The 25,576-nt window shown below is 31.2% G+C and overlaps 2 protein-coding genes across 7 annotated transcripts in view; one reads left to right on the forward strand and one right to left on the reverse strand.

The window, feature by feature from the left end:
* Positions 1-16,151, forward strand: part of LOC113004833 (A disintegrin and metalloproteinase with thrombospondin motifs 3) — a 122,825-nt gene extending 106,674 nt beyond the window's left edge. Inside the window, exon 5 of the mRNA XM_026139297.2 lies at positions 14,407-16,151. Within this exon, the coding sequence (XP_025995082.1) occupies positions 14,407-15,197 (791 nt within the window). The 3' untranslated portion in view covers positions 15,198-16,151. The remainder of the gene's footprint in view (positions 1-14,406) is intronic.
* On the reverse strand, positions 15,941-24,784 carry LOC105199754 (dnaJ protein homolog 1). Of its 6 annotated transcripts, none has more exons than XM_026139298.2 (2): positions 24,535-24,784; positions 15,941-17,883 (listed from the first exon to the last, which is right to left on the reverse strand). In XM_026139298.2, exon 2 carries the CDS (start codon positions 17,863-17,865, stop codon positions 16,813-16,815), a length of 1,053 nt encoding a protein of 350 aa, XP_025995083.1. In that variant the 5' UTR covers positions 17,866-17,883; positions 24,535-24,784; the 3' UTR covers positions 15,941-16,812. The 6 variants fall into 6 exon arrangements, with proteins under 6 accessions (XP_025995083.1, XP_025995086.1, XP_025995084.1 ...); XM_026139301.2 differs by lacking the exon at positions 24,535-24,784 and adding an exon at positions 24,417-24,528; XM_026139299.2 differs by lacking the exon at positions 24,535-24,784 and adding an exon at positions 24,280-24,413.
* Positions 24,785-25,576: the final 792 nt, after the last annotated feature.

Below are 25,576 nucleotides of genomic sequence, written 5' to 3' on the forward strand. Positions count from 1 at the left end.
TTTTTTTTATATAATAAAATTTTTACAGTAAAAGTTATACTGTAAAAGCAGGTAGAAACCTTTTTCATGATCACTTGATAGTTGCAATGACAGAGCCTCTAATGGTGAATTTCGGAACGCAAACTAAACTTCCGTGCATTATTCATACATAATCGCTGTGCGTGAAAAGATTCACGTGAACTCTCTATGAGTGAAAAATGAAAAATGAAAAGTGAAAAGTAAAACGTGAAAAGTGAAAAGTGAAACGTGAAAAGTTCCACGTGAAATTACATGATTGACCCCCAGGGAAGCGCGTGCAAATAAATTATACAAAACGGTATATGTATAAAGGTTAATAAAAAACTAATTTATGATAAAAAAAATATTGAAGTGACAAGTGACAAATAATAATTTATATTAACTGAATAAAAACGCATTCAAATGTGACTAATAATTTGTATGTTTATTTATTGGTTATCGAACAGTACAAGTTTCGTATATCTGTGCCTGATATAATTATCTTTTTCGCAAAGTTGCTTATTCGTATGATGGATTTGAATCTTTAAATATTGTTTTTAATTAATCTAATCATTTCTGTTCTGTGATTAAAAAACAGATCTTGTAAATAATTAAACTTACATGTGATATGTAGACGCCTGATCTCGTTCCTTGCAAATGTAGCAATACATTATTGTCACAATTTCGTAAAATAGTGTTCAATTCTTCCAAAGGGGTTTTTTGATTACGCGTCCTGAACTCAATACAACTCAATACTTACAAAGCTCAATTGAAGGTTAGCTTAGATGCCTTGGATGGCAACCGTGCACGCATCTGTATGGAGCATGCGCATTACAAGTTAGGACCATCATCTCTCCATCCTTGTCAATCTACTCTCGGACAATCAAATGCACGGAGCTGGGGGTCAATCATGTAATTTCACGTGGAACTTCACACGTTTCACTTTTCACGTTTCACTTTTCACTTTTCATTTTTCATTTTTCACTCATAAAGTTCACGTGAATCTTTTCACGCACAGCGATTATGTATGAATAATGCGCGGAAGTTTAGTTTGCGTTCCGAAATTTACCATTAGAGGCTCTGTCATTGCAACTATCAAGCAATCGTGAAAAAGGTTTCTACCTGCTTTTATAAGCAGGTTCTATAAGCAATTCTACCTGCAGTATAACTTTTACTATAAAAATTTTATTATATAAAAAAAAATTGTAAAAAAATATTCATAAATAAATAGCAATATTTCTTAATTATATTGCATAAACTTAATTTACAAATATAATATATATTACATTTATTTTTATTGATCCATATATTGTAACTATTTTATTATGTAGTAATCTAATACTCAAAATTACATTGTAATTTAATTCAAACATTGTTTTTCAAAATTAATTTTAATTAGTTTTTTATGTGTGCAAATTTTAAAGTAAATTAATTTCATTAGTCATTAAATTTAACTTTGTTTAATTAAAAAATATTGAATAATTTAGAATACGGACCTTTATCAAAACTGAATTCTCCGCTCACACATGTATTTTCCAAATTTATAAGTTATAAACACTTACATGATTGATTATTATTCTATTTCACAAGACGCACCTTTCTTATATCATTGTGTATCAAAACGCGTTTAAAGTATATTTTTATCTAAATTTGCATTTGATGAAACCTCATTCTATATAATTATCAAAATATTAATTTGTCAAATATAAATATCAAACCTAATTATATCACAAAAGCATTATTTTTATTTATGTATGTATTACTTTATCCTATCAACGCAATGCAATATCAAAAAGGTTAACCTCTTCAATAATACCTCTTCAAACTGTTACCACACTGTTACCACACTTTCATTCTTATTTCAAAATACATACAATTTATTAATTCCCTAAATTTTCACCTTTTCGCCATCACGGCTGGGGGTCGATCATGAAACTTTTTCCCTAAGGCGGAAACGTGAAAAGTGAAAAATTTCTCCATTAACTTCAATGGTAAAAATTTTCACTTTTCACGTTTTCGCCCTAGGGAAAAAGTTTCATGATTAACCTCCTGATGACGAAAAAGTTCACGTGAAAAAGTTTATATTTCCGCTCATGAGTGAGTTACATGATTCCATGGAATCGTACATGATCGTGCAGTTCACGTGAAACTTTTCACTTTTCACGTTTCCGCCCTAGGGGAAATGTTACATGATAGACCCCCGGATAGGGCTATGCTCTTTTCAGTACTATATGTTCTAAGGTGTACACCCATGGAATTTGATTCTGTTCATGGGGAAATTTTCTAAACTAAGAAATCGCTATCTCTCTACATACTTACAGTTCATGATTAACGTAACGACCAATAAGCTCTAGTCGTTACATTAATCATAAACTGCGAGAATGTAGAAACTGGTGACTTCTCAATTTAGAAAATTTCCCCATAGACAGAATCAAATTCCATGGGTGTACAAGATTAAATAACAATACAAATTGTTATTTACATGTAAAGAAACATAAAATATAAAAAAATATAAAATTTTATGTGCGTTCCATACACACCCCAGCAAACACAGAAAATAATAGTTATATAACTTGTGTGTGTCACGTTATATAACAAATTTTTACATTCTAGCAATATTGTTGTTATGTAAAATTGAATTGTTGATGTTACAACACAATAACTTATAACAGTCATATAACTGCCGTTTATCAAGTTTATATAACAAATATTTTAATAATATAACCGTTATAAAACTGAATTATTAATACGACTCCCCCCTGCCAAAATGTGCGATTAAAACCGATTAAAACGGAATTCTTTTTAATTGATTTTAATCTGTTTTAATCGATTCAATCCACGAGCGGATTAAAAAGTAATCGGTTTTAATTATATATGAATCGTAATTGATTTTAATATCGCTTTCGTGAATTATTTAAGTGTAATGCATAATATAAAAATTTTTTAAAAATTTAATTTATTTGCATTAAGACTCCTAAATACTCTCAGCGACCACGTTTCAAAATTCTCACATTAATAGCAAGAAATGATATGCTGAAAATTCTTGCGTGCTATTTTTTAAATAAAAAGTTATTTTGATAAAATAACATTGTACATCATTTTTACTAATTTGTAAAATTGTTTGGAAACTATTTTTTTCTTGACGGTTGTCAAGAATTATTAATTGCCAAAAAAAAACATAGCTTTCGGACAATTTTACAAATTTGTTAACGTGATTTATAGTGTTGTCATCAAAATATCTATTTAAAAATGGTACATAAGAATTGTTAGCGTCTCAACGTGTCACATCGCATAAAATTTGATTTAATTATAATTTATGAAATTCTGTAATTTCGAATTGAAATGGATTTAACAAGTGAGTTCTGGCGCCATCACTAGGTGGCCACGCCGTGGGAGATGTTCTCGTGAGTCGAGTGCGGCCACATGCGTTATATCTAGGCGCCACGGCAGCCGACCCCCCAGCTCATACTTCAGTGAGACTTTAAAGGGCCTCGCACATGAAATGCATAACATAACATAAGCACAACATAAGATCGACGAACCAATGAAAATGTTATGTAATTCAATATAGCGACTTTATGCTGGATGCTCATTGGCCTATCGGTCTTATGTTGTGCTTATGTTATGTTATGCATTTTATGTGCGAGGCCCTTTAGGAGCTGCTTATTGTAACCTCGAGACGAATACTCGCTCTCACTTTTTTCAAACATGATGTGTGTGTGTGTGGAAGGCTGTTCCACATAAAATTTTATATTTTTATGTGTAAATAACAAGTTGTATTGTTATTTCATTTTGTACATAAATGAAATGTTTAATTCAAATTTAATCTTTTTTTAATCCTTTTTAACGAAAAAGATACAAGAAATATTTTTTGTAAATTAAACATTTATTACATTTACGTTAATGTATTCTGTTTTAATAAATCTATCTGGGTTTCGATTGGGTTCTTATTTTCAATCAGTTTTAATATTATATTTTCGGTGCAGAAATCCCGATCGATTTGGATTACTTTTTTTTTATCGGTTTTAATCGTACATTTTCGGCAGGGCTGTATAACAAATATGATACAACTGTTATGTAACTGTTATTTTTCTTATGAGTGGGAAATTACAACTAACATAAACATTACATGTAACGCGCATGTTATATTGCGTGTTACTTTCGATTTTATTTTATTAACATTGCCGTTATGTAACTGTGTTTGCTGGGACATGTCACGTTTGAAAAAAATGAGAGCGAATATTCGTCTTGAGGTTATAACAAGCAGTTCACTGAAGTAGAAACTGTGGAGTCGGCCACGGTGGCGCCTATAACCGCACTCGACTCACGAGAAGATCCCACGTGGCGTGGTCGCCTAGCGGTTGTGCCAGCACTCACTTGTTAAATCCATTTCAATCCAAAATTACAAGATTTCATAAATTATAATTAAATCGAATTTTAATGCGATGTGACACGCTGAGACGCTGACAATTCTTGTGTGCCATTTTTAAATAAAGAGATGTTTTGATGACAACACTATAAATAACCTTAACAACTTTGTAAAATTGTCCAAAAGCTATACTTTTCTGGCAGTTAATAAAACAACCACCAAGACAAATAAATAGTTTTCAAATAATTTTACAAATTAGTTAAAATGATTTACAATGTCGTTTTATCAAAATAGCTTTTTATTTAAAAATAGCACGCAAGAATTATCAGCGTCACAGCGTATCATTTCTCGCTACTAATGTCAGGATTCCTAAACGTGATCGCTGAGAGTATTTAGGAGTCTTAATGCAACTAAATTAAAATATTAAAAATTTTTATATTATGCATTATACAATTTATAAAATTAGAAAAATAAAATCTTTCGAATTTTCTTGAATGTTTAGAAATTTTCAACAGCATAGAGGTATATTAAATTTAATAAAAGAAATATATATAGAAGTAATATATGCGTGTATACATGTTAGAAAACTGTAACAAACCGCCTTGCCGCTCCCCCTCAGATCGTCCACCGCTCCGTGCTGTCCGGCCGAACACCCACCGGATAGTAAATAACTGGCGAATCGCGCCAATAGTAAACTCAAAACGGCGTGGCGCGCGACACGCATGTGCGCGTCGAATTACTCTCCGCGCGCACGCGCCGTAGAAGCGAACAAAGTGGCGGTTGCTGCCGATCTCGAGATCTCCTCCCCGATACCGTACCGTCCGTTTCCCCGCACAACCGCTCCTCTCGAGATCCGGTTATATAAGCGCTGCCGCTTTCAAGAACAGGGCTTCTTCTCTTCGAACCGCCTGTCCGTAAAGAAGACGCATACCTTTCCGCTCCGACCTGAAATCAAGCAAGCTTAATTTCTGTCAAAAGATCTCGGCAACGAACTTCTTGACCGCCTCCGTTTCTAAGGGCTCAAGCGTCTTGAGCTAAACCGAGAGATCTCGGTGGACCAAAGAAACCGATATCTCCTCTCCGTCGGCACCGACTCACGATCTGGGGTGTGGAGTTCCGTACCTCCACCAAGAGATCTTGGCGTAAGTCGTTGCCATCGCCACAACAACAATGCGGTATTAACCGCTACGCATCGCGATCGCCGAATCGTTCCACCGTACCGTACAGCTGTACCGCGCTTGTCAGCTATATTGCCACCAGGCCATGGCCTTCGGCAAAACCGCACCAACTCGTAAACAGGGATTCCGAGTTCGGAGAAATTCGTCTCAAAATCGCCTGCGTTGTAAATAGCCGCAATCGTCCTATTCCGCGAATACTCTCCGTCGTTCGTCCGTCCGAGCGCCGCGATTATTTTTCGTCCGTCCGCGTGCCGCTTTTGCGACTATCGCTTTGTATGTTTTCTTGTTGGTCTAATAAACGGATTTATTTTGTCATCTGTAAATACGCGTCTAGTTCTTTCGACCTACAAGCGTCCACCGATACAACACCGCCCGTGCGCGAAGTCAGGTCGTTACAAAACAATCTTTCATATTCTCGTAGGTTGATAGAGCAAGTTATACTGACAAGGAAACACAGGGAAGTGTCCGCCTCAGATTAAAACGAGTTTTTAATATGTTGTAGTACAGATAAAAATAAGGGATACGTATTTTTTTATACGTGCCCATACGCACTTTAAGGGGGTGAAACACTCCTTTGAAGAAAATCGGTTTTTTCCTTTCAAAGTGTATGCCGTCGAAACTACAAGAGATAGAAAAAAATGTTTTAAATAAAAGTTGAATGGCTCGAAGAGTAATTTATGACAGCGGAAAAAAAAATTTTTTAAAAAATTTTTTTTAATACTTTCCCCCACCACTTACCTATTTTTTTTCAAAATTTTTATTTTTTTTATAAGCAAAATAAAGCTTATTTTATTACAAATTCAACGGTATATGATAAAGTTACGATAAAACGTTCCCATTTTCCAAAAATAATTAAAAATCTCTCGATACGCACGGTACGCGCACCCGTCCGCGCGTTCGTGCGCTACAAAAGTGACTCCCTTCGATTTCGACGTGCCTTTAATATGTTGTACAGATTAAAATAAGGGACACGTATTTTTTACGTGTCCTAATACACTTTTAAGGGTGAAACACCCCTTTGAAGAAAATCGGGTTTTTTCTTTCGAAGCATGTATCGTCGAAACTATAAGAGATAATAAAAAAAAAAACTCCCGACTGCTGCCAAAAGTTGGTTTAATAACAAGAATTAAAAAGTTTAAGATTAAAAATTAATTAATAACAAAAAAAATTTTAAATTTAAAAAACAATTTAAAAAATTATAAAGTTAATTAAAATTAAATAAAAATTAAAAAATTGAAAAGTTAATTACAAAAATAAGAAAAAACCAACAAATTAATAAAAATTAACTAAATTAACAAATTTAGTAAAAAATTGGAAATAAAAAACAAATTAACATAAAAACAGAAAATCAACAAAACTAAAAAATAATAATAAAAAGATTGCTTTAAAAAGTTTGAAATAAAAATCAATTAAACAATTAAAATAACAACAAAAAATAAAACTACGGATACTAAAAAATAGTTTTAAAAGTTTGAAATAAAAATTAATTAAAGCAAATACTTGACATTTTAAATGCTAATTCTACTTTTAGCACATTATTGTACCAATTAAAAATTAAAATTGAAATTTACACTTTGTTTAATAAAATACTTTTTTTTTCAATAATAAATTGTACTTAACCAGCAGTCGGGAGACGCCACGCTGAATGTTATAACTATTCAGGATATAATGTAATGTTATATTTATTATTTAGCGTAGCGTCTCCCGACTGCTGGTTAAGTACAATTTATTATTGAAAAAAAAAGTATTTTATTAAACAAAGTATAAATTTCAATTTTAATTTTTAATTGGTACAATAATGTGCTAAAAATATAATTAGCATTTAAAATGTCAAGTATTAGTATTTGCTTTAATTAATTTTTATTTCTAACTTTTAAAACTATTTTTTAGTATCTGTAGTTTTATTTTTTGTTGTTGTTTTAATTGTTTAATTGATTTTTATTTCAAACTTTTTAAAGCAATCTTTTTATTATTATTTTTTAGTTTTGTTGATTTTCTGTTTTTATGTTAATTTGTTTTTTATTTCCAATTTTTTACTAAATTTGTTAATTTAGTTAATTTTTATTAATTTGTTGGTTTTTTCTTATTTTTGTAATTTTTGTAATTAACTTTTTAATTTTTTAATCTTTATTTAATTTTAATTAACTTTCTAATTTTTTAAATTGTTTTTTAAATTTTAAATTTTTTTTGTTATTAATTAATTTTTTTTCTTAAACTTTTTAATTCTTGTTATTAAACCAACTTTTGGCAGCAGTCGGGAGTTTTTTTTTTATTATCTCTTACAGTTTTGACGATACACGCTTCGAAAGAAAAAACCCGATTTTCTTCAAAGGGGTGTTTCACCCTTAAAAGTGTATTAGGACACGTGTAAAAAATACGTGTCCCTTATTTTAATCTGTACAACATAATAAAGGAACGTCGAAATCGAAGGGAGTCACTTTTGTAGCGCACGAACGCGCGGACGGGTGCGCGTACCGTGCGTATCGAGAGATTTTTAATTATTTTTGGAAAATGGGAATGTTGTATCGTAACTTTATCATATACCGTTGAATTCGTAATAAAATAAGCTTTATTTTGCTTATAAAAACATAAAAATTTTGAAAAAAAAAATAGGTAAGTGGTGGGGGAAAGTATTAAAAAAAATTAAAAAAATAAATTTTTTTTCCGCTGTGATAAATTACTCTTCGAGCCATTCAACTTTCATTTAAAACATTTTTTTCTATCTCTTATAGTTTCGACGGCATACACTTTGAAAGAAAAAAACCGATTTTCTTCAAAGGGTGTTTCACCCCCTTAAAGTTGCGTATGGGCACGTATAAAAAAATACGTGTCCCTTATTTTTATCTGTACTACAACATATTAAAAACTCGTTTTAATCTGAGGCGGACACTTCCCTGTGTTTCCTTGTGAGAAGAAAAGTCCTTTACTATTTTCAAAAATTTGCAATAGTTACCGAGATAAAAATTAGTAAATTTCGGCAAACGAACGCGTATTTTTCCTGCCCACCGCACGCGGGGACCACCTGCCAGTCGTCAAGCAAAGACAGTCGTAGGTGGCGGCGCGGTAAGGAAATAGAAGCACCATTGTCTACCGGGCAGCACGTTGGTGCTCGGCTGTCACACACGCGAAGCTGCATACGTAGGTGTTTCTTGGAAGCGATCGGGGAAGGTGGTAAGGCAGAAGGTGGTAAGGCGCGCTTTAATTATGCATTCTCCTCGCTTGACACTCACAATCAGTCAAAAGAGAAAGCATGATACAACGTCATATTATGGAGAAATGCGATATTCTTTGCTATGCGAGCGGTATATGGGATATCACTGTATTTGGTCGCGCGGTGTTTTAATTTTTAATTACATAATGAAATTTACTCGGATACAAAAATTTATTTAAAGAATAATGTAAATAGAATTACAATTCTCAGTAATAAATTAAAATTATGTTATCAAGGCAATATAGCTTCAATTCATGGGACTAGTACTTTATGCCAAGACATAATTTTAATTAATTAATGAAACTCGTAAATCTCTTTAAACAATTACTTTTTAAAATAATCTGTATTAGAAAATAATTTAATAAATTTATAGAAATGGTAACATTATCTGGCAAGCTAGATTACTTTGTAATTGGCGTAAAACAATACTCTGCCAAGGAGAGTTCTCGAGATGTATATCACCAATTTTAATAAAATTTTATGGGTGTGTAGTATTCACTCAAACCTTTACAGTAGTAAAGCCGTTCGTTGCAAAACTTAAGCATTCTTGAAAAAATAACTAAAATAATTAATAATAACTAAAATAAAATAATTAAATATTTCCAGCATCTATTAGTACCCTTACAAAAGAACGATCGTCGATTAAGCGACATAAATTAGGGCATTAGGATCTCGACTAGTAAGCTTGGGGTTCCAGGTTCGATTCCAGCGGCTGACTTTTTTTTTAATTTTATATTTCTAAATATAATTTTATATTTCTATATTATATATAATTTTTGAACTCTTTTTAATTATTTAATATAAAATGTTATTTAACAGAATCAAGGAATATAAAAATGCTCTTTATTATTAATTAAATTAAAATATTTCATGAACACAAAAAAATTATATTTGCAATAAAGTTTACTGTGTCCAGAACGGGGTGCGCACGATTGGACACCGCACGATTGGACACCACCACTCACAGTGGCCGATGCCTAGAGTTTTTCCGTTGGTTTGGTTAGATAAGTCAAGATGATTGGTTGGTGTCCAATCGTGCTATGTCCAAAAGAGTGTCACCCGTCCAGAACGTCAAAATAAATGTTGTAATAAATCGTTATATTTACAACGGTATCCGAGTAAAATGGTTTTGTTGTTGACTTTTTTTAATCTAGACCTTACGACGCTCGTTTGTTTACGAAACTCCTTGCTTAAAATCAACAATTACCACACAGTCTCGACACAGACGTCCTTCGGGTTAGACAAATGTGCATTTACAAGAGATATTCGTGCTTATTGACGATATAAATATTCCGGGATCGTCAATGAGTGCTTCAAATCAAGAAGAGCAACAATATTTTTATAGTAAATTGCTTTTAAAAAAGTGCAATAAAAGTGAGCGAGAAATTGCTTGTTAAGAACAATTACATTCCAGAAGAGTCTGTAAAAGAACTCTCAACAAAAAAATGCAATAGTTATAAAATATATAATCACATTGTCGATATGGTGGATGACATGAATCTCGTTGAGGATAAAGAACTAGTGCTTCCACCCAAAGAAAATATTGATGACAACTTTATTGATTATGCAACAATATGTCCATCGCCAGAAGAGTTATCATCATCATTATCATCATCATAGTCATCCTCATTGTCAGAAAAATGGATCGATTCTCATCCAAAAAAAGTACAAATCAATAGATTTGGACTAGAAACGAAAAATTGTAGTGATGGCAAGAGAATATGTTAATTGGTCACTGCAATTACTACGAAAAAAAAGAGCACGTAATTTAAAACATAAAAGTGTTTTAAAAAGGTATGCATAGGTATGCTTTTAACACATTTTATGTATTAAATTCTATTGATTAATTATATGTTTTTCAATTTCTTTTATTATTAGATGGGAAAAAGTATTATTTGATGGTACACGACTTGATAAACTGTTTGCCATCAATACTTGGACACTTGATAGCTCAGTGAAAAATGACAGGTTGAAAAGACGTCTAATCAACGTTTAATAAACCAGTTGATACAGACGTTTAAAATTTGGTCGATTAGACATCTTTGTGTCATCAAAATTAAATGACTATTAGACGTCTTGCATAAACTCTTTATAAATATTTTCTTCGAAATATTCGCATAACTATTATATTATTACACCACATGATCTTAATGAACAAAACAATATTTTTTGTAATATTTTAGAAAACATTTTTCGTAAAAAAAATTCTCATGTATTTCTTTTCGGAAATTCCCGAGTGACCACCCATTCAAGTCGCGACTCCGGTAAACATTGCTCGACTTCTGTGATCGCTGCGAACTGATCCCTCATGATGGCCTGTAAACACTTTGTAGTCATATGTGTAAATAACTAAGTCAGATCAATATATGTTATTGAAAAAATGAAACATGTATAATGAAAGAATATTATTTATAAAAATGTATATAAAATTATTGTTTTTTTACTATTTTCACAAAGACGGAATAGGATCTGAAATAACTTTTTTATTATTCGTTTAAATAAGAATGCAACTAGAAATTATGTGTCAATATAATACAATAATTAAATTAAATATAAAAAAATTTCAGGAAGTCAGGTTTATAAAAAACGTCTTGCATGACTCAATTTTTAACTTTCTGTTATCTAAATAAGAGAAGAAAATAGTGACGTTAATTATTTTTGTTAATTATATATTTGCAAAATTACATCTAATAAAAAAGAAATTTTCGAATGGTTGAAAAGTAGTTGAAATACTTATTAATATCAACCAGTGACGTTGAATAGACTTCTTTTCAATTTATAATATCAACCATCAACAACATAGACGTCGAATAAACGTCTTTTCAACTTATCATTTTTCAAATTAGAAAGATATTCGACCGATACATGTAACATACAATCTAAATAAGAAGGCCTATTCGGTCATAGCTGGATCTTAGTGCTTTATATATATGTGTGATTTTATATACTGGGAGGGTCCCAGATGCGCACAAGCCCAATTGGACACCACCAATTATAGCGGCCGATGCCTAGAGTATTTCCGTTGGTTGGGTTAGATTAGATTACGTGATTGGTGGTATCCGATCGGGTCTGTGCGCATCTGGGACCCTCCCGTTAGTAATATCACTTTTATTAAATTAAAATTAATTTAATAATTCATCACATGCGGCCAACACATGCGTTCTAACTCATAGTCAGTTATTGCGAGAAATATCATCACAGCCTCAGTGGTCGATTTGGGTAAGACACCCGTGGTGGAGATTCGGGAGGTCCCAGGTTTGAACTCTGGCTGAGGTGATATTTTTCGCAATAAATTCTTTACAGTTTTTTCAGGGGGGAAAGGGTTAATATAGATGTTAGTAAACATCAAGTATTATTAAATTAATTTTAATTTAATAAAAGTGATATTACTATCTCTTATTCGATTATAACTGTTATATGACCGAAAGTAACGGCGCGCAGTTTGGTTGAGTCTGAGAAAGTATATAAAATCACACGTATATATAAAGCACTAAGATCCAGCTATGACCGAATAGGCCTTCTTATTTAGATTATTTTTCACTGGGTAGATTTAAAGAAGCTAGAGAAAAATTCGAGCAAGTCACAACAAGAACGTTGCAACAATGGGCGATGGCTGCTGCGCAACAATTCCTCTCCGACACATTTAAATTGAAAGCAGAGAAAACGTGGGTTAATAATTTTAAACGAAGAAATAAAATTCGTCAACAATGGATTACCAAGTACATTATTGAAAAAGAAGTAAAAGGAATGAACGAAGTTTTGACTGCTGCAGATAAATTTAGAAAACAAATTAAACTACTTTTACAAAATTTTCACCCAGATTTAATAATTAATACAGATCAAACTGGTTGCCAATATTAGTCATCAATTGATCGGACGTTAACACAGTAAGGCATAAAATCTGTATTTGTTAAAAAGAAAAGTTTTCATAAAATTGCTCATTCATATACGGCCCAATACTTGTTCAGGAAAACTTGTACCAAAAGTGTTTCTTTGATTACAAGAAACTGGAGACAAATTTGGTCCTATAATATAGAAACAAGTTGATGCTCTTGTTGCTGATTTTGGAAATGTCATTGTCAAATGCTCTAGATCAAGAAAATTAACTATGAATATTTATAGAGACTTCTTAAAAGAAATATTGCAACCATATGTAAAAAAGGAAAAGATTTTATTAATAATAGATTTTTGAGGTGATCAAACAAGTTCACAAATATATGATGAAATTTTTGTAAATGACGATAATATTCCAACTGGTGAAATAAAAATTATTCCACCAAAGTGTACTCCTTTATGGCAGTCTTACGACGTATATTTTTACAGACAGGTTAAAAATTTTATCAAAAAATTATAAAATTATACTTATCTGCTTAAAAACAATAGAGAAATAGCTAATCAAGAGGATGCTATTAAAATACATTCTTTAGTTCACAATCAATTAAGCGCACCAATCGTTTGTGATATGTTAAAATATGCATAATTTTCATCTCAAATAACAAATGAAAGAAGTCTTTTTAAAAATGTTATCGGAGTTCATTTTTCAAATTCTCTTAATCAAATGAAATGTAAAGACTGCATATGAAAAGTTAATGATTAGTGTATGTGCATGGTGCAATAAACCTTTGTTAATTTTTTTTACAATAAGTATCACCCTAAAAGCTGTAAACTAATTGTAAAACAGTCGTAAATTTTTATTGTAAATATATTTATTATTTTTATTTTTTAAACGTTTAATTCTTGTGTTTCATATTTTAAGCAAGGAGTTTCGTAAACAAAAGAGCGTCGTAAGGTCTAGATTGAAACATTTATTTTGACGTTTTTAAAACAGTCATTGTAAATTTTTATTGCAAATATATTTTTCTGTCTTCATAAAAAATTTTAATTTAATTAATATTAAAGAGCATTTTTATTTCTTGATTTTGTAAAATAACATTTTACGTTAAATAATTAAAAAAAGTTAAAAAATTACATATAACAATTTAAAAAAAGTTAGCCGTTGGGATCGAACCTAGGACCTCAAACGTACCAGTCGACGTCCTAACGCCCTATTCTACATCGCTTAATCGACAATCGTTCTGCTGTAACGGTACTAATAGATGCTGGAAATATTTAATCGTTATTTTCTCGAGAATGCCTAAGTTTTGTAACAAACGGCTTTACTACTGTAAAGGTGTGAATAAATACTACACACCCATGAAATTTTAGTAAAATCGGTGAAATACATCTCAAGAACTCCCCTTGTGAGTTTCTTTATTGAACAATTGTAGAACATTTATTGCAGCCAATCTATGATAAGTATATTGCTGATAAGTTTCGTTGAGAATTTGTCATTATAATATTTTGAAAACAGTTAGCAAAAACGTACTGACAAAAAAAGATATTTATTCCTTTCTGTTGTTTTGCTGACAATTACCCGTAATTATGTATAATTGTGTATAAATAAATTTTTACCAAGTATAATGAAAATATTTGTAGTAAATTGTTGACAACTTACAATTATTTGAGTATCTGGAATTTCATTAACCAATCAAAACAAAGAAATTTATAAATTGACCTATTAAAAGATGCTTTAAAGCATTTATGAACTTGATCGCACCCTTAGTCGCAATAGGTACATTCGACAAAACTAATTCGTTTTTTTATTTTTTAAGGAACTCGGTGTGCATTTGGCAGAGAATGTCGCGGTGGAGAATGCGTGTCCGTTTCCGAATCGCCAGAATTAATCGATAAGCAAAAAGGTAATTGGAGCGAATGGAAGGAAGGTTCCTGCAGCAGCGGTTGCTTGCAAAAATCCAAAGGTGCTCGAGTCAGACGACGATTCTGCGAGAATCGAAATCGTGGGATAGCGAGAGATTGCAAGGGGCTGTACTACGATGTACTTCTATGTAAGGATGAGAAACTTTGTAAAAAGAGACGAAGAACGATTGACGAGTTCGCCACAATGAAGTGCGGCCTTTTTGGCGAGAAATTATCCAAATTGGATGGAACAATGAAGGGATTACAGGCGATACACGAAGCTGACAGACCGTGGATGGCCTGCGCTATATTTTGCCAACGAAAGGATATTGCCGCGTATTACGCGCCACGTGTGGAATTAAACGACCTTGGCCTCGACCCATACTTTCCGGATGGTACATGGTGTCACACCGAAGAGGGCCAAGATTACTTCTGTCGTCAGCATCATTGTTTGCCAGAAAGCTTTCGAACTGGGAAAAAATTGTCGGTTTATCGGTACGAGAACGAGAACGAGGAATTGGGGCCGCAAAATGCGCACAATCGATTTAAAATTGCTGATCAGTTTATTAAGTATCTAACATTAGGTCCGGATGGTTTACCTTTGCTAACTTCCGTGTCATACGGTATCGCTTCTCCGTTTAGTGAAGACGAATGGATCGACAAAGATTATATTGAGTTACCTCTATCCGTATCTGAATTGTCTTAATCTATCGGTTAATATAACGTAAAATAAAAAGAAAAAATGGGAAAAATTATAATTATTAGCCAAAATAAAGTGACTTACAAGGAGGGATAAATTATATAGGGCAGGGGTGCCCAACCTTTTTACATCTGTGAGCTACTTTTTTTAGTAGAACAACTTTGCGATCTATGTATGTGTAAGGTGTAAGAGAAAAAGTACAAAATTAAAATATGATTTAACCGTTTATTAAACATATTAATAGAGATAGGTGTTAAAACTATGAACAAATTAATAAGAAAAAGATTAATATAAAAATTATAAATTTCACAATAGAATTCAAATAAAATAAAAATCAAAATATGAACATATAATAAAATTTAAAAAAAGTAAAAAATAATGCAAATATTAATGAAATCTTTGACATTGCGTTGACACTATTCTAATAATTCTTGAAGTGCTATATTTTTAAAAATTTATTTAATTGCGGTCAATTAAAATAATGATTTTAAACAGACGTAATTAGAGAAAAAAGATCTATCAAAAAAACGTTGCAATCGACCGATAAATCGCGATCGATGGGTTGGGCATCCCTGGTATAAGGAATAAACGTATTTTCTAGATTTTTCGCGTACGAGATGTCTCGAGTGATAGGACGAGAGCGTGACGTCATCCACTCGACCATCTATTTTAAGAATGTCCCGATTATATTCGTATTTCTATGGGAGCAGGACGGAAATCGAGGGCAATAAAGAATTATATGTATTGTATAACTTAATATTTCTTCATATTTAGCGTGCAAATAATTACTCAACCATGAAACTTAGTAGCAATTATATAATGAGACATTGGTTCGACATCAGAAACTATCGTGAGCCTATATTTGTCAGTTTGTCTTGCGATATTTAATGTAAACAAAAATTCTTTATATTAGACAAAGTGTATGTACGATAAAAATAATGTACAAGAGTCGTTACAATATATGAAATTTTTGTTTTATCGTTTTTGCCTTTTCATTTTCCTTTTTTTTTCAATAACTATGCTTAATATCGCTGAATACATCACAAATTTGAAATTCGTTTAGATGAAATGGATGACATCTCTGACATTGCGCTCGCGTTATCTTACACACCTTACATATATACCGCACACATACTCACGCATACATGCACATATGCCTAATATGTATAGTGGAGAAAACAAAGTGATCCAGACACGACAACCACATGAAATTAGTGATACAATAGATTCTCTAGAATAATTTTATAATTTAATATATTTATATCTGTATATTTTTTACGTCTTTAATCGATTGACCAAACTGTATTAGAGACCAATCACGTTACATAGACACCAAGTCGCTGAATTTTAACTAAATTGAATGGTGAAGTAAATACATATTTATCTTTGATTTGATCTCTAAGAGCAAATCGCAGAAATGTTTAATCGTTTTTAATCATTTCGTCACAGTCATCATTGTCATCGTTGTCGTCCTTGTCATTGTCACTATGCCTTGGCATCTCTTCATGTACTAGAACGTACATAAAACGTATCCATGCTTTCATCGATTGGACCGATTAAAGATGTGAAATTGCGTTGATATTTCTTATGTCATACGCGTGTTTCGGTCGATAATACGAGTTCAATTGGGTAACGTGTCATACAATATATCCTTGGCGCTTTGCGTTAGAGTTTCAGGGAATTTGATGTCGAACGACACAAGAAGATCGCCTTTCCGCGACGGTTCTTTGGGAAAAGGTAGACCGTGTCCTTGGAACCTTTTGACAGTGTTCGGCTTGACAATTTCTCTCGTCAGATTCAAAGGTATCTTTTCGCCGGTTAGCGTAGGAACTTCGACGACAGTACCACACAAAGCTTGCTTTAAGCTCAGTTTACAAGTATATCTAATGTCACTGCCTTCTCTCCTAAATAGCGGATGTGGTTTGTCTCTGATGATAAAAACAATGTCCGCGGGTTCCCTCCTCGGCGACTGATCACCTTCCTTCTGAAAAGTGATCTTGGTGCCGGCTTTCCAACCTGGCTTTACATTGATGGTGAGAAGTTTGTCTTCCTTTTTGGTGCTACCGTCTGGCTGTATGGCTCGTCTACATATCTTCATCTTCTTGGTGCAACCACGTAGAATTTCCTCCAAGCTGATGTATAAATCGTGTTCGATGGCCGGATCCTGAGCACGATCTTTGCCAGTTCCTTTACCAGTGTTCGGGCTGGCAAAGTTAAACGAATGTGATCTAAAGGCACCACCTTGTCGCGGGGGTCCCATGCCACCGAATCCAAAAGGATCCACGTCGATATCCATGTCATCATCATGAAAGGCGAATCCTCCACGGTTACCAGCGAACTCAAACAGATTGTGAAAAGGGCTGGCCGAGCCAAAGAATTGAGCAAACGTCGCTCTAGGATCGCCATGGAAGGTATACGTAGCACCTCCTCCACCTCCGCCGGCCGAGGCGCCTCCCTTTAAACCTTCCTCGCCAAATTTATCATAAACCTCCCTCTTCTTCGCATCTGACAGAACCTCGTACGCCTCGGCTATTTCTTTGAATTTTTCTTCAGCACCTGGGCTTCTGTTCTTATCAGGATGATATCGCAAGGCTAATTTTCTGTAAGCCTTTTTTATTTCTTCGTCACTCGCTCCCTTGGCTATGCCGAGTATCTTGTAATAGTCCTTCCCCATTTCCTTCGTCTACCGTTTCTGAAACATCATCCAAATATGTAATATATCATACCCATTTAATGTAAATCAATTCCAAATCCTGAATCGCATTTTTTTCTTTGTATAACTTATACATTTTAAAATAATATTGTTAAAGGAATCTTAAAGCAGAACTAGACATTCATGCAGAAAATATAAATAATTTAGATATTATGGGTACGCAAAATGCAAACAATGTTTTACGTATCTATCTATGTAAATAATACTTCTGGATAATAGAAGATTCAGATTTCAACAGAAATAAAAAAAAATGCACAAAAATGGACTCGAATTGTAAGTCAAAACGTCTGTATCTTTTCGTAGAAAACTACTTTGTAAAATTAATCAATGTCTAATGTACGGCTTTTACCAGCATACCTAATTGTGAATAAATTTTATGTGTACAAAAAACACCTCGCGCCAACTCTCATAGGTCAAACTTTATTTTTGAATCATCTATATTAATTTATTAATCTTAAATGTTTTTATATTTTCATTTAATTGTAATTTAACATTTTAAGATATTCAAAAGTTATTAAAAATATAAGTATTGTTAAAAAAATTTTTTTTATATAACTAGATTAAAGTTTACCTTGACAAACTTTAATCATGACAAATACATGTTTCTTAAAATATTTTAAGAAACATGTATTTATGAAAACATTTTTTGTATTTATTACATAAACAATAAATTATTGTTTATGTAATAAATACAAAAAATGTGTAGTTTTAAATTCCAAAAATAATAAAAGTAAGGGATATTATCTGAATGAATCAATCGGAAAATCTAAAGTGCTTATTTTAATTATTTTAAATAATTCTAAAAACAAGTATTTAGAATTATTTAAAATAATTAAAATAAGCACTTTAGATTTTCCGATTGATTCATTCAGATAATATCCCTTACTTTTATTATTTTTGGAATTTAAAACTGTATTTTGTGTGTTATGTATAATTTTATATTAGTAACGTATTATACTTTATATTTCAGTTAATTATATAATCAGATCATCTCAAATAGTAAATTATTTCAAAAATTCAACAATTTTGATTTTGCATCATTACTGTCTGGTTAATAGATTTACTTCACATGGAAAAATGTAACTTAATTCGTATTATTTTCTTATTAAATTTATGAATAAATACCACAAAATGCTATTTTACGTAAAAATTAAAAGCAAAAAATTAAACTTTTAAACTTACTCAATGAACAGATTTTTTTATAAATGACTTTAATGTTTACTTTTCATTAGTTATATTACAACTTTATAATATTCAATTTATATTAATTACTTATTTTACATTAATTCATTTGAAATAATTTAAAAAAAAATGCATTTAACACTTATTTAATATTTATTCAATATTAACATTATATGTATAATATTTGTTTACATTAACGGATATAGCTCCAATGACTTTGATATCTAATATAGGTAAGAGTTTTGAACTTTTTTTTATAAATTAATCGGCAGTTCTATATAGTTTTCAGGATATACTTACATAAACCTCATTTTTGAAATTTCATTATTTTTGTTATATGGCACCTTGTATACGATAGTGTACTATTTTACACAAATTTACAACTTTCTACACAAAGCAAGATCTGACTTTCCACTGCTTACATGTAATATGAGGTCTATAATTGTTCTATTCCACATAGGTTTGCGACTTTCCACAAGAAGCAGGACCCATTTCACTCTTTCCCCTGCTTAGGAGCGAAACAAGATCTATGATTGTATTGTTCCACATCGGTTTGCAATATTTCACGCAGAGGTCGATCCCACTACCCCCTGCTTAAGGGCAAAACGAGGTCTGTGATTGTACTTTTCCACGTGGGTTTACAACTTTCCACGCGAAATGAAGTCCACCTCATTTGCTTATAAAACACAAAATATTAAAAATAAGTTTAAGTTATCTCGAAAACTAGACAAAATCGCAGATTAATTAATAAAGAAAAGTTATTTAGTATCGTCATCTCTATAATTGTCAAGATCAAGGTAGGAGCTGTGTCCGCCAATATAAATAATTATCTTTAATATTTATTTTATACTGTTTAAGAGAATGCCTTGGGAAAACATTATATAGGGGAGAGTGTTTGTACTAAATCGGACCATGTTCCAAATAGGACTTTCTAAATTTAAATAAATCTGGTTAAGCAGAGATTTGCACGCCATTTATAATGTAAAATCCTTATAAAACACCAAACATGTGACAGTAGTTTGGCAGTTCTCTGTCATAACCTTTGACTATATAACTATGGACTGCCAATTACACCCACTTTTACTATTCTCATAATGCTTCGTTGTGTCTTCAACATAACGCGCGCCTCCGACGGTTAAATGGTAGAAAATTGAAATACAAAGTTGCATTTTTTTTTCTTGCACATTTCATTTATGTATTACAAATGGTTTTAAACTTTGCTAAGTATAATAAAACAACACAATGTTATGTTATATTCCATCTCTCTTTTTTCCTATTTTACTGGCGAAATGCGACTTCTCAATTTTTTGCATATTGCACGCTATTTAACCGTCGAAGGCGCGCGTTATGTTGAAGACAGCAGGAAATGGCCAACTAGCAGTCCATAATTACATAGTCAAAAGTCATAACATTCATAGAATAAACACAAATATGCATTTGTAGTCTTCGCATGTGTATTTAAAAAAAAAAAAAATCCTTGTAAATTATTTAAAAAATAGTAAAATTTTGGAAAGTAATTGATTTAAAATAATTAAAGAGTGTAGAATAAAAAAATATAAATTATTTTGTGATTACTTTTGAAGTTCATTGTAAAATTTGTTCCAAAATTTGAAAGGACTCTTATCCAAATTGGACATGTACATCGGAATTGCAACCTAATCGTAGCACTGATGACCAAATCTAGTTCTACAAATGTTAAATTAATAAAATATTACAAGTCATCAGACTCAGAATAATTGAATTTTATCGATTTCCACTCTAATTGTATAATAACAATATTATAACATGACTGGGAATCGTCTAATTATAAACTGTCATAAATGTTTTTTCTTTAAATAAAATTCTTATTGTTTATTGTCAAATTGTTTTTACTCAATTCTAAAAAATATATTAAAATCTTTAAGAATTCTATTTAAAAGTTGATAAAAATAGCAGTGTCCGATATGGGTCAGTTGATGGTCCGACTTGAAATCAGTAGTTCCAAATCGGACTGGAAAAAGCGTTTTTACATTTTTCATTATAGTTCAACATAGTTGAGACATACGTCAAAATGGTTTATAGCAAAAATCAAGGGAATTAAATTATCTTTCCAACTGCATCTTTAGTTTTACGATCGGACTTTATTTGCACCTTATAGAGAGAAAAAATTGCAAATAGATCCGACCTACCCCACTCTCCCCTGTACAATTTAACACATTCATGATGCGCCAAAAACTGTTTTCATTTTTTTCAAATAAATTTTTTTATTATTTTCTACCGTTCTGAAAACAATGATAACGAAGTTTCTGCTTTACAGTATTTTACTCAGAAATGTTCCCATAATACTGAAAATATGTTTTTGATATTTATAAAAAAGTTCTATATAAATCGCAAACAAAAAACTTTGATTAAATCGTGAAAAAAACGAAGAAAAATGATAAATTTCAAAATATAAAATTATTACCAAATTATTTGAAAAAAAAAAAAAAAAAAAAAATCTTAAAAAATATTTGGTTGTATAGATTTATAATTGCAAGTTCTAATTTAAATCTTTATTTGAAAAATTAATTTTCTATTATTTGTTAAAAAGTTACTGAATTTAAAACAAAGATGTATTCCGTCACCTACACGATGCGTAACATATTTTCAGATCTGCACAGTCATCAAATAAAGTTCAAGAAATTATAAAATTATACAAAAGCTTTATTACATGTTACATATGGCATTTTTGGTCACTGATTTCAAATTTAAAGTAAAAAATGAGCAATTTAAAATAGTAGATTTAATATAAAGTACAAGAATTAAAAAAAAAATACGTTTGAAATTGTTATATGAAAATCGATATCTGGTATTTTTGTAGGTCTCCGATTACTACTGTGTAAATTATAATTGTTGAATTGAAAATAGCGGATCCAATATGGCAACATAAGTTCAAAAATTCATCTACATAAAATTGTATTATAATACAATTTTAACACAACAATAATTTGTACGGTATTAATTTTATTAGGTGGTTGTAGAGGATGTCACATGGTCGCAGGTGGAATGCGCGGAATGCATTTTTGCTTTAAATTCAGTAACTTTTTAATAATCAAAAATTAATTTTTCAAATAAAAATTTAGAAACTAGAAACATATAGTTATAAATCTAAATAATCAAATACTTTTTAAGATTTTTTCTTTTACATAAATTGATTTAATATTTTGAACTTTATTATTTTTCTATGTTCTTTTATGATTTTATCAAAGTTTTTTATTTGCAGTTTGCATAAAACATATTTATAAGTATTGAAAAAACATTTTCAGTATTGTAAGAATATCTCTGAGTAAAATGTTGTAAGATATACCTCATTATCATTTTTTCTTTAACCGAAAAAAAATAGTAAAAAAAATTATGTAAAAAAAAAAACAGTTTATGCAATTATTAAAGAAATAGAGGGATGGAAAAATATAAAAGTCGTTTTAAGCATATCAAAATCCTACGTAAGAATATTTTTCATAGTTTAAAGCACAAGACCTGTTCTAAATTTTGTACACCTGTGTTACACAATGTAAAGCTTTATTGTAAAAATTGTATTGTAAAAACGTTTGTTTTATATTAATTACATATTTATTTTACATTAATCATTTTTTAAAGTAACAATTAAAAAAAAACGTTTATTTGATTATTTGAAATAACGATTTAAAATAAACCAATAAAAAGTTTTTGTATTTAATTATTGTATCACATTTTTTTCTGATTTGTGTTATTTAAATGAGTAATAGAAAAGTTATTCCAGATACTATTCCACATTTGTACAAATCAATAAAAAATAATATAATTTATATATATAAAAAATATGCTTCAATTGTATACGTTTTATCTTTTCAATAACATATATTGAACTGATCTATCAGTGGATATATATGTGTGTGTGTGTGTGTGTGTGTGTGTGTGTGTGTGTATGTGTGTGTGTGTACATACACACATACATATATGTGTGTATAGACATTAAGTATTCACAGATTATCATTTAAGTATAAATTTCTGTACTCATTGTCAGTAAAACAACATTAATAGTGATTTTGGCTTAGATGGCATTCTTTCAAAAATTTCTAAAAAAACAAATGCCCAAGAAAAAACCTCTAAACTAGCACCCTAACCATTAAAAAATTTTTTTAATTATGGCATAATTCTAGCATAGTGCTAAATTCATAGAGGTGAGAAAAAAGATTATGAATACTTTGCTTTAAAAGACATTTTTATTTTTATTTTATTTAGTATTAAGAAAACACTTTTCATAGTACTAAAATATTCTTTTCTTTATGAAAAAATAGATTTATCCCATTTATTTTAATATTTGTACAATTTGTTTTCATTGTGAGAAATGTTTCTCAAAATGTTAAAAATTACTTTGTTTATTGGATAAGAGAATTATGCTCAAATTTTTAAACATATATTTAAATGTAATAATAAAAATTTGTGAAATTTTTATAATTTTTGTAATGTTTTAAAATGTGACGCATTTAATTTATTTAGAGATGTGACTTTCAAAAAAGCAATAGATTTTACAATGCAATTTATATAAGTATATAATTTTCATTAACATATACTTATAATATTTTCTTGTAAAAATTAAATTTTTACTTTTAAACGGTTAACAAATATAATACGATCGATGAAGCAACGATTGTGTCTATTTTTTCCAAAGTGCAAGGTATAAAATCTTTTCTAGTAAAGTGTATCTCTCTTTGTTTTGATATTACTATTTTAATTTGAGGTACATTAGTTTAGAACTTGAGTTTACCATCTATGTCACATGTGCGCGTTAGCTACACATTTTCGTTATCAGCACGATAAAATTCGCGATGTCAAAGGAAACGAGATAAATAAGAGATAGAACGACATGTTCTCTCTAAGCTATGGCTCTTACACACTCTCTTGCTTTCACGCACACATGTATGTTTGATATCCCATTTGTCATAAAAAGCCGAGATGAATACGAACACGGGTACGGAAACGCGATGCGAGTCCGATCTATCCGCGTTGCCGTACGAATTTCCTGCCATTTTTTTTTTCGTGTCGAACCTCGAGATGGAGAACGATCGGGAACCAGCGCTCCAACACACCCACGTACCTATCACCGATATCTATTTCTGGCAATGATGACCGCGAATACGCGAATGTCCGCTCGTTCGTGCGATTCGAGCTGCAACGCAAAAATAAATACCCCACCCTTAGATTGAGTTCTGTGTCGTTGCCATCACCGTACAGTCACCATCACCGTCACTGTCGTCGCCGTTCTATCTCTTACATTTTAAGCACGAGGATGCGCGATCGATGCGTCACGTGAGGAGAAAAGATCTACGCACAAGACAAACGTATGGTTGAAGGCGTGCTGATCGATTCACAAACGCAGTCGCAGCAATGAGGATTGACAAATCTGAATCTTCTCTTTCCCTTATGCCTGCAATTTTGTCTGTCACTTACTATTTTTCGCTATAGCGTGACTATTCCTCGAGGGCACGTTTCGGAGCACAAGAACACGTAGGTTTGCGACAGTTGACAATGAATAATCGCCAAAAAATTCAAACAACTCTTAACGCTCCTGCGCGCGTACCAAATCGTACTAAACTGTCGCGTAACCTCGTCGTCCATATATATATAAACTTTCCATCTACCAGCTTCTGGAACTTTCGAGAATGAATCGACACGAGCTCAACCAGCTCCGCAGCGCTCCCTCAATGACGTCAATTCTCGACTCGCCGCGCGCCAGTTTCGAATCTGCCGCTTTTTTCCTTGATACCTGCGACTAAATTCTAGATAATCAGAGATCAATATACAAATGTTTTTTAACATGTTTTTTAATGTTTATTTTTTTTTAATTATATATTTGAAATTATTTAGACAAAATATTTAAGGCTTATTTAATATATATTTGTTCAATATTTATGTTGTATTACTAATTTATTTGCAATGATTTGAAAAATGTTTATTTAACATTAATTTAATAATTATTTTATACTAATTATTCAGTTAAAATAATTTTAAAAAATATGTGTATTAACGTTTATTTACACATAAAATATTAAAATTTATTTTATATTAATTACTCTAGTTAAGAAAATCTTTCAATTATTTTAAATGAGATAAGACGTTTTTTATAGATCTCTGGATGCTGAAAACGATGCCGCAAATCAAATTTCATCAACAGTTTTTCAAAATAATTGAGATTTAATATGCAAAACTATAGGTTTCCTTGCAATATTCGATATTTGTTTGTAAAAAAAGTTAACACGCTATCTTGAAATTCTGATCAGAATGTATTGTTGATCCTTTATAAAATGTATTTTTTAATTTTGATAGTTTATATTCATTATGTGGTATATTATAAAAAATTAAAGTCAAGAGTTATTTCTAATATGAAAACGTGCATGTGCGCTCCGGAAGTAGCGTAACACATATGATTGGTGATTAATCAGCAGTAATCATCGGCATTTCCAGATGTCGAAAAGATAGCTTAAGAAAGGCA

The sequence above is a fragment of the Solenopsis invicta genome, chromosome 5 (genome assembly GCF_016802725.1).
Source record: "Solenopsis invicta isolate M01_SB chromosome 5, UNIL_Sinv_3.0, whole genome shotgun sequence".
NCBI lineage: Eukaryota > Metazoa > Arthropoda > Insecta > Hymenoptera > Formicidae > Solenopsis > Solenopsis invicta.